This window comes from Auxenochlorella protothecoides (assembly GCF_000733215.1).
Source record: "Auxenochlorella protothecoides strain 0710 unplaced genomic scaffold scaffold6, whole genome shotgun sequence".
Taxonomy (NCBI): Eukaryota; Viridiplantae; Chlorophyta; class Trebouxiophyceae; order Chlorellales; family Chlorellaceae; genus Auxenochlorella; species Auxenochlorella protothecoides.
In genome coordinates this window covers 67872-80454 of record NW_011934399.1, presented here as the reverse complement: position 1 = coordinate 80454, position 12583 = coordinate 67872, and the positions used below count along the sequence as shown (strand labels likewise).

Genomic DNA, 12583 nt, shown 5'->3' with positions numbered 1-12583 from the left:
CCCGTCCCCCCCCCCCCCCCTCCCCCCCCGGCCGTGCCCGGCTTCTCAAGAAATTCTTCTCACAACAAACAAATGTACATGCCAGCTCCCCCCAGCCCCGTCAGAGGGACACTAGCCCCGGCGCAGGGAGGGGTACCCGCCGGCGCTCAGGACCACCACGGCTTGCCGCCATCCCGGAAGTCGGTCTCGGTCCAGGGTGTGAGGGACACCAGGTCCTCCACCACGTCCACGTGGGCCAGGGCCAAGGAAAGCGGGGCGGGACCGCGCACCTTGAACCCCTCCGCGTTGTACTGGGACCCGTGGCAGGGGCAGATGAACTTCTTCTCCACCGCGTTCCAGGGCACCACGCAGCCCAGGTGGGTGCACACCGCGTTCAGTCCGTATTTCTCCACGTCGCCGGCGCTGGTGACGATGAGGTAGGTGGCGTCGCCCTTCAGGCCCTGGACCAGGGAGTGGTCCCCCGGCTGGTGCTTGGCCAGCCACTCCGACTTCTTCACGTCGTTGCCCAGGGCGTCCTTGGCCACCAGGCCCGCGCCGGTCCCGGCAGCCCTGGGGATGGGAGTCGGGAGGAGGGGGGAAGGTGAAGGGGGACGCAGCGTGAGAGGAGAGACAGAGCAGCTCCCATGGTGCAGGAGGGGGCAACAACATCAGACTCCAGACACGATCACGGGGTGGGATGGCGAACGGCGCTGCGCCTTCTATGCCCTTTCTAGAGATTACTCACGCAACCATTAAGGTAGCTTTCCATCCCTCACAACGGCCCGAGGCCTCCGACGCTGCTCACTTGACGGGCACGAAGAAGGAGAAGAAGGGGATGGCCATGGCCACCACGGGCAGGCCAACGGATCCGGCAAGCAGCAGGTTCATGGTCGTCCTCTTGGCCTCGTCAGGGACCATGCTGGGAGCCGCTGCGGCTGCCCGCACGGGGAGCATGCCAGGGCGAGCATGGGCTCGGCGGGTGGTAGGCCGGGCGGTGGTGAAGGCACAGGGTGATGCCAGCGAGGTCAGGCCCATTGCAGCCATCCTAAAGTATCTAATCTCGTCAGAACTGTGCCCGTCGATGCCTTCGCTCGAAGGATCGGCACCTGCGGATTTCATGGCTACATGGCCGAGCGTGGTCCCCGGGTCAAATTCGCCGCGGGAGACCCAATCCACACCAAGTCTTCAAATCACCTGTCGATCAGCATCCGCGATTTCCCTACGTTGACGCAGCAACGTTCCTGAATTGAGAAGGCAATCGTCCTGGGAATCACAGTTCTGGCTTGCGGATTAGGTGCATTAGGAGGCAATCTGACGGCCTCTGAAACATGCAGGTTTGCAGGCTCATTTACCAGAAAACTACCCCAACACTGAGAATGAAGATCACGCATCATCACATTCCTCAAGACTGCACAATATATGTAGAGACTTTGCCCCGTACTCGGATGGTATTTTCCCAAGCATACAGAGATCGATCCTGTGCTGCCCTCTCTGTCATCCCTGCACAAAGTAGTTAGGACGAAGACTCTGACGAAGTGTTACTCAAGCCACCTGCTAGCTTTTGGATTTTGAGACTCGAATAGAACTCTGGGTGTACTCCTCACGCTGTTCGGGCGTTTTGTATACTTTCACTCCGTGAGAAAAGAAAGCTTTTTCAGCATCTACTTTTTGACACACACTGACAACCACCATGCAAGGGCTCTCAGTAACGCGACCTTTTGAAGCTACCAATCTGTGGAGTATGGAGATCCCCACTTGTACCTCTGCTGGTAGCGCTTCGTCCATGCTGGCGCCCTGCTGCGATGCCCAGACTTCCGAAAGGAATATGGGGGGTGCTGCGGAAACCAGGGGCCCCAGAGAGCCGGCTCTCCACCGCACTTGCTTGAGTGTCAACTATGTACAACTTTCATCTGTGCGGGATGCTCTAGATTCCGAGGATGGCCTAATCCCCGAGGGCTGACGAGGCCGAGGGCTTTTCTTGCTTCCCCCACTGCGGTCCGAGTTCCGCGACATATAAAGGCGCAAAGCTGCCTTGAACATTCCAGCATTGAATACGATATGGCAGGTAATGAGGACCGCGCTCTGAAGAGGCCCAGGGGCGTGCATCCGGCGACCTCCGAGACTGCCCACTCTCTCCGTCCCTCGCGCGACGGGGCCCCCTCCATCTCATCCGCGCAGGCCGGATCCAGGATGCCTCGCCTCGATCCCTCATCCGATCTAAGCATGCCAGATCCCTGATCTGGAGCCTGTCCCTGTGGCGCGCCCTAGCCATCGTGCTGCATCCCTTTCGAGGGGTGGTTGCCCTCTACTCCTGGGGCTCCCTGGGCGTGAGGCTCCTGTCCCGCACCCTGCTGGGCCTCGCCGGCTGGCTGAATGTCCTCGTGGCCATACCCCCCTGGGTGCGCCGCTGGCTGCCCTGGAGGGCCCTGCGCCGCTACCACATCGTCCTAGGTGGGGGCTGGACTGTGTGGTTTTGTGGTGCGCCTCTGTCTGGTTCCCCTCATCATCTGATGCCTCTTTACACTGTATAATCAATACAACCTATTCTCCCCCCGACAGCCGGCTACACCATGGGCTGGTCTGCGCTGAGCATTGCCAGGCACGTGGCTTCCCAGCGAGGGCCGGCCGCAGCCCGGCGCCGGCAGCTGCTCCAGGAGGCTGAGGCTGCAGAGACCTATGAGTGAGACTGTGGCTGGGTTGTTGTTTTGTTGCTTGTACACGGGTAAGCACCTGCCAAGGCTCCCCTGCAAGTGCAGCACATGTCGATCTCCGCTCGACCCTACTCAGTGGCCGTTGCAGCTCGGCTGCCGCCCTCCACTATTCCGTTGGACCTATGTGAATGTCTCTGCACACACACACACAAACACCCACCCACCCCCACCCACTCCGCCTCCCACAACCCTCATATGCCTCTCCACCCTTTCCACACCTCAAGGGTCTGGGACGCGGCCATGAGCAGCCTGGAGCGGGAGGGCCTGTCCGCCCGCGGCCCCTCTCCCGACCACATGTACGACCGGCGGCTGCTGGAGGAGCGCACCGCGTACCTGGCATCGGTGCGTGCGGCGGGGGACTTGCCGGCCTCCGCGCTGGCCATCCGCTCCGACCTGCTGCGCAACCTGGGCAACCTGGCCAGCCCCGACCTGCACGAGACCTGCCGGGCGGTGCCAGAGCCCATCCGCGCCTACTCCGCCGAGGTGCAGCGTCATGTGCGCGCCATCGCCGAGGCGCCAGGTGCGATTTGGGAGTAAAGGAGAGGAATTGAGAAGGAATTCTGTGGCAAGGAGCAGTGTGGATGGCCTGCCGGGGGGGGAGACATCGAGTGGTGCAAGGGCGTGTTTGGGTTAGATTTGAGTGTGTGCATGGGGCGAGGGTTAGTCTTGTTGACGGTCTGCATGATTGATGTAATACAATCTGGTATGGCACACGCATCTTCACATTCCTACTCTATTCGCTCCCTCACATCCGGGCTCCGCCCTACAAATTCATCCATCCACCCACACACGTTCCGCCCTCTCCTCCCCACACCGCCCAGACATCCCCCTGGAGGAGCGCGTGGCCTTCCTGCGCGAGACGCGGCACGCCTTTGGCCGTACCGCGCTGGTGCTGTCCGGCGGCGGCTCCTTCGGCGCCTTCCACATGGGCGTGGTCAGAGCGTTGCTCGACGCCAAGCTACTGCCGCGAGTCCTGGCGGGGTCCAGTGCCGGAGCCGTTGGTGGGGTGGCTGGTGTTTGGAATGAAGGAGTTTGGGGAGAATGAAAAACTGGGCTGGAGGGGGCAGGGGTGAGGAGAGGCTGCTCTGCCGTGTGCCCACCTTGTCGTTCGGGGGTTCCAGCCATGAGTGTCTGGACCCACGCCCCTGAACTCTCCCTACCAACCTTCCATATTCCAACCCACCCCGCCCAGCATGTGCCATCGTGGCGACGCGGACGGAGGCGGAGCTGCTTGCCCTCTTCGACTCCGTGCATGATCTCGAGGACATGGATTTCTTCACCAGCAACTCCTTCCCTGCCCTGGTCCGGCACCTGCTCAAGAAGGTGGGTCGGCCAGGAGAAAGGGAGAAAGGGCTCGGGGACGAGGTGTGCTGGGATCCAGCGAGGCAGGGTCCTTGTGTGGCCAGCCTGAAGTGTGCTGGCCATTGTGTAAAATGGCCATAGGTAGCTCGGCGGGGCCCAACAGATAGACTCCCGTCCCTGCCGCGTTTTCTTGCAGGGCACGCTGCAGGATCACCGGGTGCTCCAGGAGCGTCTGAAGCGGCTGCTGGGTGACCTCACCTTTGCGGACGCCTACCAGCGCTCTGGTGAGATGGTGGATCACTGAAGTCACTGGAAGGGGTTAGGATGAGGGATTGCATGTGATGCCCCACCTGGGATGAGGGGGCCTTGCAAGGGGGTGTGGGCATGCCGTCTCGGCAGGGACCTGCGTTGCATCCAGTACCCTGCTGTGCCAGGCACCGTCCTCTGGCGAATCCCAGGACTCCCACCCGCCCTGTCTTCGGCCTCATCCTCTCCAATCACCTCAGTCTTCCCCCCCATACACGCATCATCAATCCCCCCCAGGCCGCATCCTGAACGTGGTGGTGACGGCGGCCGACACAGAGGAGCCGCCGCGCTTGCTGAATTACCTGACCGCCCCCCAGGTGCTGGTGTGGAGTGCGGTGGCCTGCTCCTCCGCCTTCCCGCTCCTCTTCGAGCCCCAGCCCCTGATGGCGCGCTGGGTGGACGGCAGCACCGTCGAGTTCATGAGCGCGCTGGGGAGTTGGGCGGAGGGGGGCGCGGGCGCGGCCACGACCACGGCCACGGCGGGCAAGGTGGCCGGCGGCGAGGTCACCCCCTCGGGGTCACCGGGTATCGGCCCCCCCGGAGCACCCTGGCCCTCGCCCAAGCCCGCGGCGCACCATAGGCGCTGGCGGGACGGCAGCCTGGAGGCGGACCTGCCCATGGCGGGTCTGAGCGAGATGTTCAATGTCAACTACTTCCTGGTGTCGCAGGCCAACCCCTACCTCCTGCCCATCATCGCGCTGAAGAAGGCGACGCCGCGCGCCCTGGGCCACCTGGTGGAGAGCGAGTTCAAGCACCGCTGTCGCCAGGTGAGATATCGGTGTTGGAGTGCAGGAGGGTGGAGGAGGGGAAGGGGCTGTGGTGGGGATGACGAGGCTGAGGTGGGGGTGTGCGGGGTGTGCTCGATGATCAGGGTGGAGTCCCTTGCCGCGCTGCTGCTGTCACTGACATGCATGTGAAGACGGCGCTGTCGACAGGCCGGGTTGCCATGAGGCAGATGACTTCTGTCGGGCATGCTTCTTGCCTGGAAGATTGCAAGCTTGCTCATCCGACCTCACCTGCCCACTCCCAAGGGTTCCCCCTCATTCCCGCACTCGCTGCTCTGTCAGGCACCCTTCGCCCCTCGACATCCCTCCCCCTCCTTACACACACGCGCAGATCCTGGAGCTGCTGCCGCTGGGCGCGCGGCGCAGCTCCTTTGCGCGCCTGCTCACCCTCTTCAACCAGCCTTGGGAGGGCGATTGCACCATGGTGCTGCCCTTCCAGACCCTGTCGGCCGCCAAGTCGGTGGTCAACCTGAGCCAGACCGACCTGCTGCGCGCGCTGCGGGAGGGGCAGCGCGCCGCCTGGGTCAAGCTGCCTGCCATCGCCGTCAACTGCGCGGTGGAGGCCACCATCGACGAGTGCCTGCGTGGGGTGATGGCCGGCAGGGCGAGCCAGGGCGGGCGGGCGGGGGCCCGGCAGGGCATGGGGCCGCGCTGGACGGTCCCCGGCTCCCAGCTGGGGCCGCGCTCGCGGCACGCGTCGCGCGTCAACCTGCGCCGCAGCCTGCCCTCCTGGCTGCACATGCCCACCCTGGGCATGTCGGCCGCCGATTCGGAGGTGTGGGGCAGCCAGCCCGCGCACTCCCCCATCAGCGAAGAGCGTGAGTGGCAGATGAGGGTGGTGGAGAGAGGGGTCTGGGAGGATGCAGGCGCATGAGCAGGCCTTGTTCATCATGGGCGTGCGGTGTGCTGTGGAACTTGCAACAGCGCGTATCCAGGTCCTAAGACTGTCGAGCTCAAGCGATCCGAGCTCTGTGCCGCTGTGCCCGCTGCACCAGAATAACCTCCGCTCCCCACCCAACCCCAGGCCCGCTGCTCGATGACAACCTCGTCACCGGGCTGTCGGCCGGCTCGGCGGAGCCCATCCCCATTCCCCGGGGTCCTGGGTCTCAGGATCTCAGCGCCAGCCTCTTGGAGGGCCATGGCCAGGGTCAAGTGACGGGGGCCCTGGACGACGCCGTTCCAGAGCAGGGGGACGGCCACCTCTTCGGTGAGGGGCGATGGTGGAAGTAAGGGGATTGTGTCTGAGCGTAGCTTGCTTGGACGTGTAGCCAGGGCAACACCGCTCATCTGCCGCTCCCAAACGGGGGCCCTCTCACGCACCTTGCAATCCCGGCATACGAGAGGTTTGCCCTCCCAACCCTCACCCCAGACATGGACCTGGCCGAGGAGCCGGGGAGCCCGCCCCACGGGCGGCCCCTCCGCAAGGGGTCGCAAGTCTGGACCGACCTCTTCCTGTCCTCCGTGGCCAGCAACTCCATGGACTACCCGGGGCCCTGACGCGCTGCCCTTTCCTGCTTCTGCTCACTCTTCAATCCCCCCGCAGCGCTCCGTCGTCTTTTGCAATCCCGCTGGTACGGAGCGACGCCACAATAAATGCAGCCTAGTGATTCCCGTCCACCCTTGCGCCATTTTTGCGCCGCCTCCCATGCGGGGGCGTGCCTCTCCCTTTTCTACTAGCCTAGCGCTATCGCCGTCCATTGAAAGAACTGCCGTCCTGTAGTCTTGTGTATCGCTGACTTCCTTTTGAGTGCGTAGCATCGCAATCACTTGCATCGCCATCCAATTTCTTGTCTGTCTGCGGTATCGGTGTCGTCTCCCAACCCTATTTAATCACGTAGAACAGCTCCTGTACCCGGCCAGTGCTGTCTGGCGGGGTGCACCAGTATCCACCACCCATCCTAGGACAGTGCAGCACTCACAAAGGCAGCAGCCCAGTCCCCGTTCTCGGCACCTGGTCTGGCACGGGCCCTCGCTGAGTAGCGTCGTGAGAGTCACAATCAAGGGCGGTGAGCAAGCATCAAGGTCACGTTTCGTATGCATTGCAAGGTCTGGAGGGTTTTCACTCGGTGGTGCACAGATGAAAAAAGGAGAACTGACTGAGGGACAAAGGAGCATCCAGGCAAGCACCCATGCAGCGGGCAGCAGACTTGGTGCCTGCAGGACCCCGGCATCCAGAAGACGGCAGCAATAACGGGTCGTTCGATGCGGCGGCAGGAGCGGCCTGGCGCGCCCAGGAGGCATCCAGGCCGAGCGAAAATTGCACCCTCCAGCAAGCCAGTCTGCCTTCCCCTCGACTGCACCTTTCACGCGCCGGGCCGGCCCATTCCACTCCAGCCCAGTCAGGCAAAGGCCTCAAAGTCGGTCCCACCCCTCTGCCTGGCCCCCTGCCGCGCGCCGTACACCGGGGTCACACTGCCGCTGGCCCTCGGCCCCGGCGAGCGCAGCGGCGAGGCGGCGCGGCTGGGCCGCGCGTCCAGCTCCACCGCGGCGCGCCCCTCCGGCAGCAGCGCCCCCAGCTCCACATCCCTGGCCATCGAGGCGGTGCCTGCGGCGACGGCCTCCGCGTCGCTCCTCTCCGCCTTGCCCGGCCGCGCCCGCGGCGAGAGCCAGTGCGGACTGAGACCGCCGGCGGCGTGCCCGGCCGCGCCCTCCTCCGCGCCCTCCTCCCCGAAGCTGGCCACCTGGAGCAGGGCCACCACGTCGGCGTCGGTGGTCAGCTCCGGGGGCAGGCCATCGCCGTGGCGCAGCAGCGTGCGCGCGATGGCGCGGCGGCTGACGTGCGTGGTGTACCACACGGCAGCGAGCATGAGCGCACCGGAGGCCAGGGCCACGCCCAGCGTGGCGCCCGCGTCCAGCCCCGTATCCCCCGCCAGCACGTCGGCCAGCGAGCGCGCCAGGGACCCTGCGTAGACGAAGAGCGCGAGGTAGGGCAGGACCGCGGCGGCGCTGGCGGCGGCGTAGGGCCCCAGCGGCACCGCCGTCACCGCCAGTGCGTAATTGAGCACATTCCAGGGGGCCAGCGGGGAGAGGCGCAGCAGGGTGACCAGCTTCCAGGCCTCGGAACCCAGCGCGGCGTCGATGGCGGTCCAGGCCGGGAACTGGCGCGTCAGGTAGGCGGTCACAGGGTCGCGCAGGAGGTAGCGGCCGATGATGAAGGCCAGGACCTGACCCAGGGAGCAGCCGAGCCAGGCCAGCAGGGTGCCAGGGAGGATGCCAAACACCGCCCCCGCCGCCATGCCCATGACCATGGCGGGCAGCATGAGGACCACTCCCAGGGTGAAGCCCAGCTGTCGGTGAGGTGGTTTGGAGGGGAAGTCAGGGGGGGGCTTCCGAGGGAAGGTGAACGTGTGGTGTCAAGGGAGGAACAGGGGGCCTCCGATGGAAATTCGCTGATGCTCAGGCTCGATATGGGAGGGTACCAAGGTGGACAGTGTGTCAACTAGCCATGCAAGCCCGCTCCTGCACTCGTCAGCACCATCTCAGAAGGGAGCGACCTGCCGATGTGTAAAGCGCATGGGGTACCCTCAATCCCTCCCCCCCTCCCAAGCCAGCGCACCACGAACAGGGCCCCTCCTTTGAGCTTGTGGCCCTGGAGCCAGATCAGGACTGCCTCAAGCCGCGCGGCATCGAACTCGGCGTAGGCCAGGATCATGCCGGACAGCAGGGCCAGGCCCAGCGCCAGGCGAGACCAGTTGACCGAGCGCAGCCATGCCCACCTGCCCAGGGATTTATCTGGGTCAGACAAACGCGTATTGAAGACAATCATGAAGTCTTAGGGCACAATGCATCGCGCCTCGGCCTCCTACCTGCTCGCGGTAGGTGGGCCCATCTCGTGTCAGGCCGGCTGCAGGAAGCTACATTGGCAACTGATCCAGGGCTCTCGGAGGTGTCGACAGGCAGTGGATAGTGGGATGAAGCTCGCTATCCGCTTTAGGGAATGTATGAGGGACGGGGACTGTGGCTAGAGGGTGTTGCGAGCGGGGCCACACCAGGCGCTTCCGCCTGGAGGTGGTTGGGAAGGAGTGGGGTGTCGGAAGGGTGATACGCACGCTCACGGATTCCGGCCTAGGGATGAGGCCACGTATTAAATGCCCGGAGTCGACATGCAGGAGCCTGACTGCGCTGACCGGGCTGACCAGCACCACGCGCTCTCGACCACGACAGAACGCGCGCGGCGTGGACCGGTCAAAGCTGCCACCCTTTCCCAGGCACTTGTTGCCTTCAGAGGCTGGAGGGTGTTACAACAAGACATAGCTGGATCAAAACGGAGGAAAAGCTGGGAAGGGCATTAATTCACGACAGGCAAGGCGCAGCAGGCAGCCCAGCCGGTGAGGTGCAAGGTTGGCGAGCGCCATTTACAAAGGCAGTGTGGCAAACCGCGGGTTGCCACAGGCTGGGTGGGACTGAGGCGGGAGCGCCGCGTATGACGGCGCCAGAGGCCCCGTGCCCGGCCGTCATGGGCTCCCGCCGTCATCGGGCCAGGGCCGCGGCGAGGCCAACCCCTGCCACGGTCACGGCGTACAGCCCCCCCGCCAGGGCAAGGCCCATGACGGCGTTACGCAGCAGGCGGGCGTCGTCGTCGTGCGGGACCAGCGCGTCGCGCAGCGTGAGCGTCGTGGTGTGCAGGCGGTGCGAGACCAGGATGTACACCCCCGTGGCCATGCCAAAGTTGAGCAGCGGGTAGCCTGGGAGCAGGTCCAGGAGGAGGACGGGCTGGCCGTCGGGGCGGCGCGTGAGCAGCCAGGTGTGGAACTGGCCGATGTAGGTCTCCAGCGTCACCGCACCCAGCCAGCCAAACAGAACCAGGTTGGCGCTACGCAGGCCGGGGGTCAGGTTGCGCACCACGATGAACACTATTCGGTTTTGGGGAGGGGGGAACAGAGGGGTCGAATGGGCCTCGTGGGATGCTGGTGGATGTGTGGGTGGGGGTGTTTCGAGGGAGGGGGCGAGGCCAGCGTCGACAAGCACCCCATGCGCGCAGGCCGCGTGGTGCCTGCTCCCCAACAACACAAGGCTGCCGCAGATTCTCCAAGCAAACCCCTTCAACCCCAGGTGCAATGCCTTCCGACGACAAAAGCCCTCCCCCGCCCCCCTCCCAAGCCCCACTTTACCCCTCCCACCCACACGCAAACCACACCCACCCACCAGTGATGGGAATCCAGGAGGTGTAGGGGTGCAGCGCGTTGTACTCCAGCTTGGGCTTGGAGAAGACGTGCGCATACCATGTGTATCCCACCAGGGCGCAGACCGCCAGCACGGCGGCCCGGGCGCCGCGCCGCGCTTTGCACCCCAGCGCCGCCAGCGCCGCCAGCGCCGCCTCCCAGCGCGGGAGCAGGGCGGCGCAGGCCATGCCGTGCACCCAGACGTAGCGGTCCAGGCCGGTGCGGAAGAACCATTCGTGCATGGGGTCGCCCTCAGGCCGGGCGGGGTTGGTGTACGCCAGCAGGGGGCGCAGCGGGCGCCAGACCAGGTCGAACACCGAGCGGTTCATCCAGAGGAGGTGGGTGAGCACCAGGCAGGCCGCCAGCTTGGCCCAGATGACGCCGGGGCGCTTGTTGTGGGCGTGCCCCAGGCCCAGCGCTGGGGTGGGGTTTTGGTGTGGGTGAGGCGCATGAGTGCCGGCTGGATTTTGTATGCATTGGACTCGACACCTTTGGTCCTGGCTCCAGAGTGCACCCCAGCATCGGCAATGCCGGACTCGGTGGGTGGTGCGGGCCCCGCCACATCTCCTCGTCCCCTGCATTATCCCACGCAGACACGCGTATTAGGGCGAACCCCAGACCGAGCCCCCTGGCAGGTGGCAGCACGCACGCTCACCGGCGTACACAAACACAGTGAAGAGGGTGTGCATGGGGCAGATGTAGTAGAGCATGTAGGAGTTGTTCAGCGCCAGGCAGCACACCACCACCAGCGCGTTCAGGCGCCACATCATCTGGCAGAACCTGGGCAGGGATTGGGGGGGGAAAGCACTGGGGGTGGCTGTAGGGTGGGCGTCGGGGGGAAAGGTGCGCATGGGCATCTGGTGGGCGTCCAAGGAAGCCTGGCGACGCTTTCTTGCGCACGTCCTGGATTTCTGAGGATGGCGGGGAAACGGCGCGGCGCAGGCGGAAAGCCTTCCACGATGCAGTCAGCTCTCGCTTGCACCGCGCACTCACGTGTCAACCAGTGTCTGTGCACTGAGTAGCTCCCTGGCCCTGCTCAGCCCACGCATGCATCCATGACCATGCCGGCAGGGCAGAGTCTCCACTTCACCTGCCCCCTCCCCAAACCCTCCTCCCACCTGCCCATCCCAAAGTCGGAGGTCTTGTAGTAGTAGGCAAAGTTGCCGTACCCCGTCATCCACACGTAGGCGGCGATGAAGACGCGGATGGCATTGTACACCTCCTTGGCCGAGTAGTAGTGGTACAGGAGGAAGAGTACCTGCATCCAGCCCTTCCACTCCTCGGTCTGCCCGCGGTTCAGCACAGCAGGCGGCCGCCCCGTGGGCCGCTGGCTGGCCAGCGCCGCGCATGTGGCCAGGGCCAGGAACATGAAAAGGAAGGTGTCACGCGAGTAGATCTAGTTTGGGGGGCATGGGAGCGGGGTGTTTGGGGAGGGTCCGAGGCCTGATGGATGTGGCGGGTGCTTGAGGAGGAGGGTGGCAGGCGACTGGGCAACCTCGGATGGCCTGATCAGCCAAGAACAGATGCTGTGCCATTCCTCGCGCCGTGCTCGCCGAGCCAAGGCCACACATGAAGCACACACTCCTCCTTCTCCACACCCAACCGCCACGCACCCTGCCGGTGGAGTTCAGCAAGGCGGTGCGATCGGCGAGGAAGAACCACATGATCCAGGCGCCCCCCTCCACCGCCGCTCGCAGCGTGGGCAGCGCGGAGACGAGGGCGGCCCGGTCCAGGAGGACGCATCGTGCCAGCCCCGACCCGCGGATGGCGGCCCAGGACAGTGCCCCGCCTGGCGCAACCAGGGCGGCCGCGGAGAGCGGGGGACGGGGGCTGCAGGGCGCGTGCATGCCGTTGAGGTGCGCAGCTGGCACTTCTGCTGAGGGATCCAGGCTGGCCGTCACCGGCAGCAGCTCCATCGCCTCCTCCTCCCGGTCCGGCTTCCGGTGCGGGCTGGGGGTATCCAACTCGCTGCGGCAGCAAGGGATTCGAATGGAAGGGGGGGCCGGGCAACGCTTCACAAAGAGGTCCTGGCAGGCGCAAGGTTTGCGACGCGACTTCCAGCGTGGCCGTCAAGCAACCGCCCACGGGAAGCGCTCCCAAGGCCAGCCCAAAGCTCGGCAAGGAGCTGCCCACGAGCCATGCACTTCAGATCCAGGCACCCTACCTCGATGCTTTTCGGGAAAGAATCTCCGAGTATATCCACAAGACCAGGAGGGCACAGAAGGAGCCGAGGCATGCCCGCTGGAGGGAGACGAGCAGGAAGAAGCTTCAGATCCGTCGACACCGGTGGTCCAGCGGCAGGGTCGGGTCCCCAGACTCGAAGGACAACCTCCAGCAG

At 64.9% G+C, this 12583-nt stretch overlaps 4 protein-coding genes across 4 annotated transcripts; 1 reads left to right on the top strand and 3 right to left on the bottom strand.

The window, feature by feature from the left end:
* Window positions 1-146: 146 nt before the first annotated feature.
* On the bottom strand, window positions 147-897 carry F751_5172 (Cytochrome b6-f complex iron-sulfur subunit, chloroplastic; the record flags this gene model as incomplete). The annotated part of the gene is made up of 2 exons (XM_011402771.1): window positions 147-549; window positions 785-897. The coding sequence occupies 2 exons, from the start codon at window positions 895-897 to the stop codon at window positions 147-149; spliced, it is 516 nt and encodes a 171-aa protein (XP_011401073.1).
* Window positions 898-1874: 977 nt separating this feature from the next.
* Window positions 1875-6580, top strand: F751_5171 (Triacylglycerol lipase SDP1; the record flags this gene model as incomplete). Its single annotated transcript, XM_011402770.1, has 12 exons — window positions 1875-1891; window positions 2210-2430; window positions 2539-2659; window positions 2915-3210; window positions 3512-3691; window positions 3883-4013; window positions 4189-4276; window positions 4536-5065; window positions 5415-5672; window positions 5757-5901; window positions 6108-6290; window positions 6453-6580. The coding sequence occupies 12 exons, from the start codon at window positions 1875-1877 to the stop codon at window positions 6578-6580; spliced, it is 2298 nt and encodes a 765-aa protein (XP_011401072.1).
* An 842-nt stretch (window positions 6581-7422) lies between these two features.
* Window positions 7423-8849, bottom strand: F751_5170 (TVP38/TMEM64 family membrane protein; the record flags this gene model as incomplete). Its single annotated transcript, XM_011402769.1, has 2 exons — window positions 7423-8370; window positions 8640-8849. 2 exons carry the CDS (start codon window positions 8847-8849, stop codon window positions 7423-7425), a joined length of 1158 nt encoding a protein of 385 aa, XP_011401071.1.
* A 704-nt stretch (window positions 8850-9553) lies between these two features.
* On the bottom strand, window positions 9554-12092 carry F751_5169 (CAS1 domain-containing protein 1; the record flags this gene model as incomplete). Its single annotated transcript, XM_011402768.1, has 5 exons — window positions 9554-9990; window positions 10229-10663; window positions 10901-11025; window positions 11364-11641; window positions 11859-12092. 5 exons carry the CDS (start codon window positions 12090-12092, stop codon window positions 9554-9556), a joined length of 1509 nt encoding a protein of 502 aa, XP_011401070.1.
* Window positions 12093-12583: the final 491 nt, after the last annotated feature.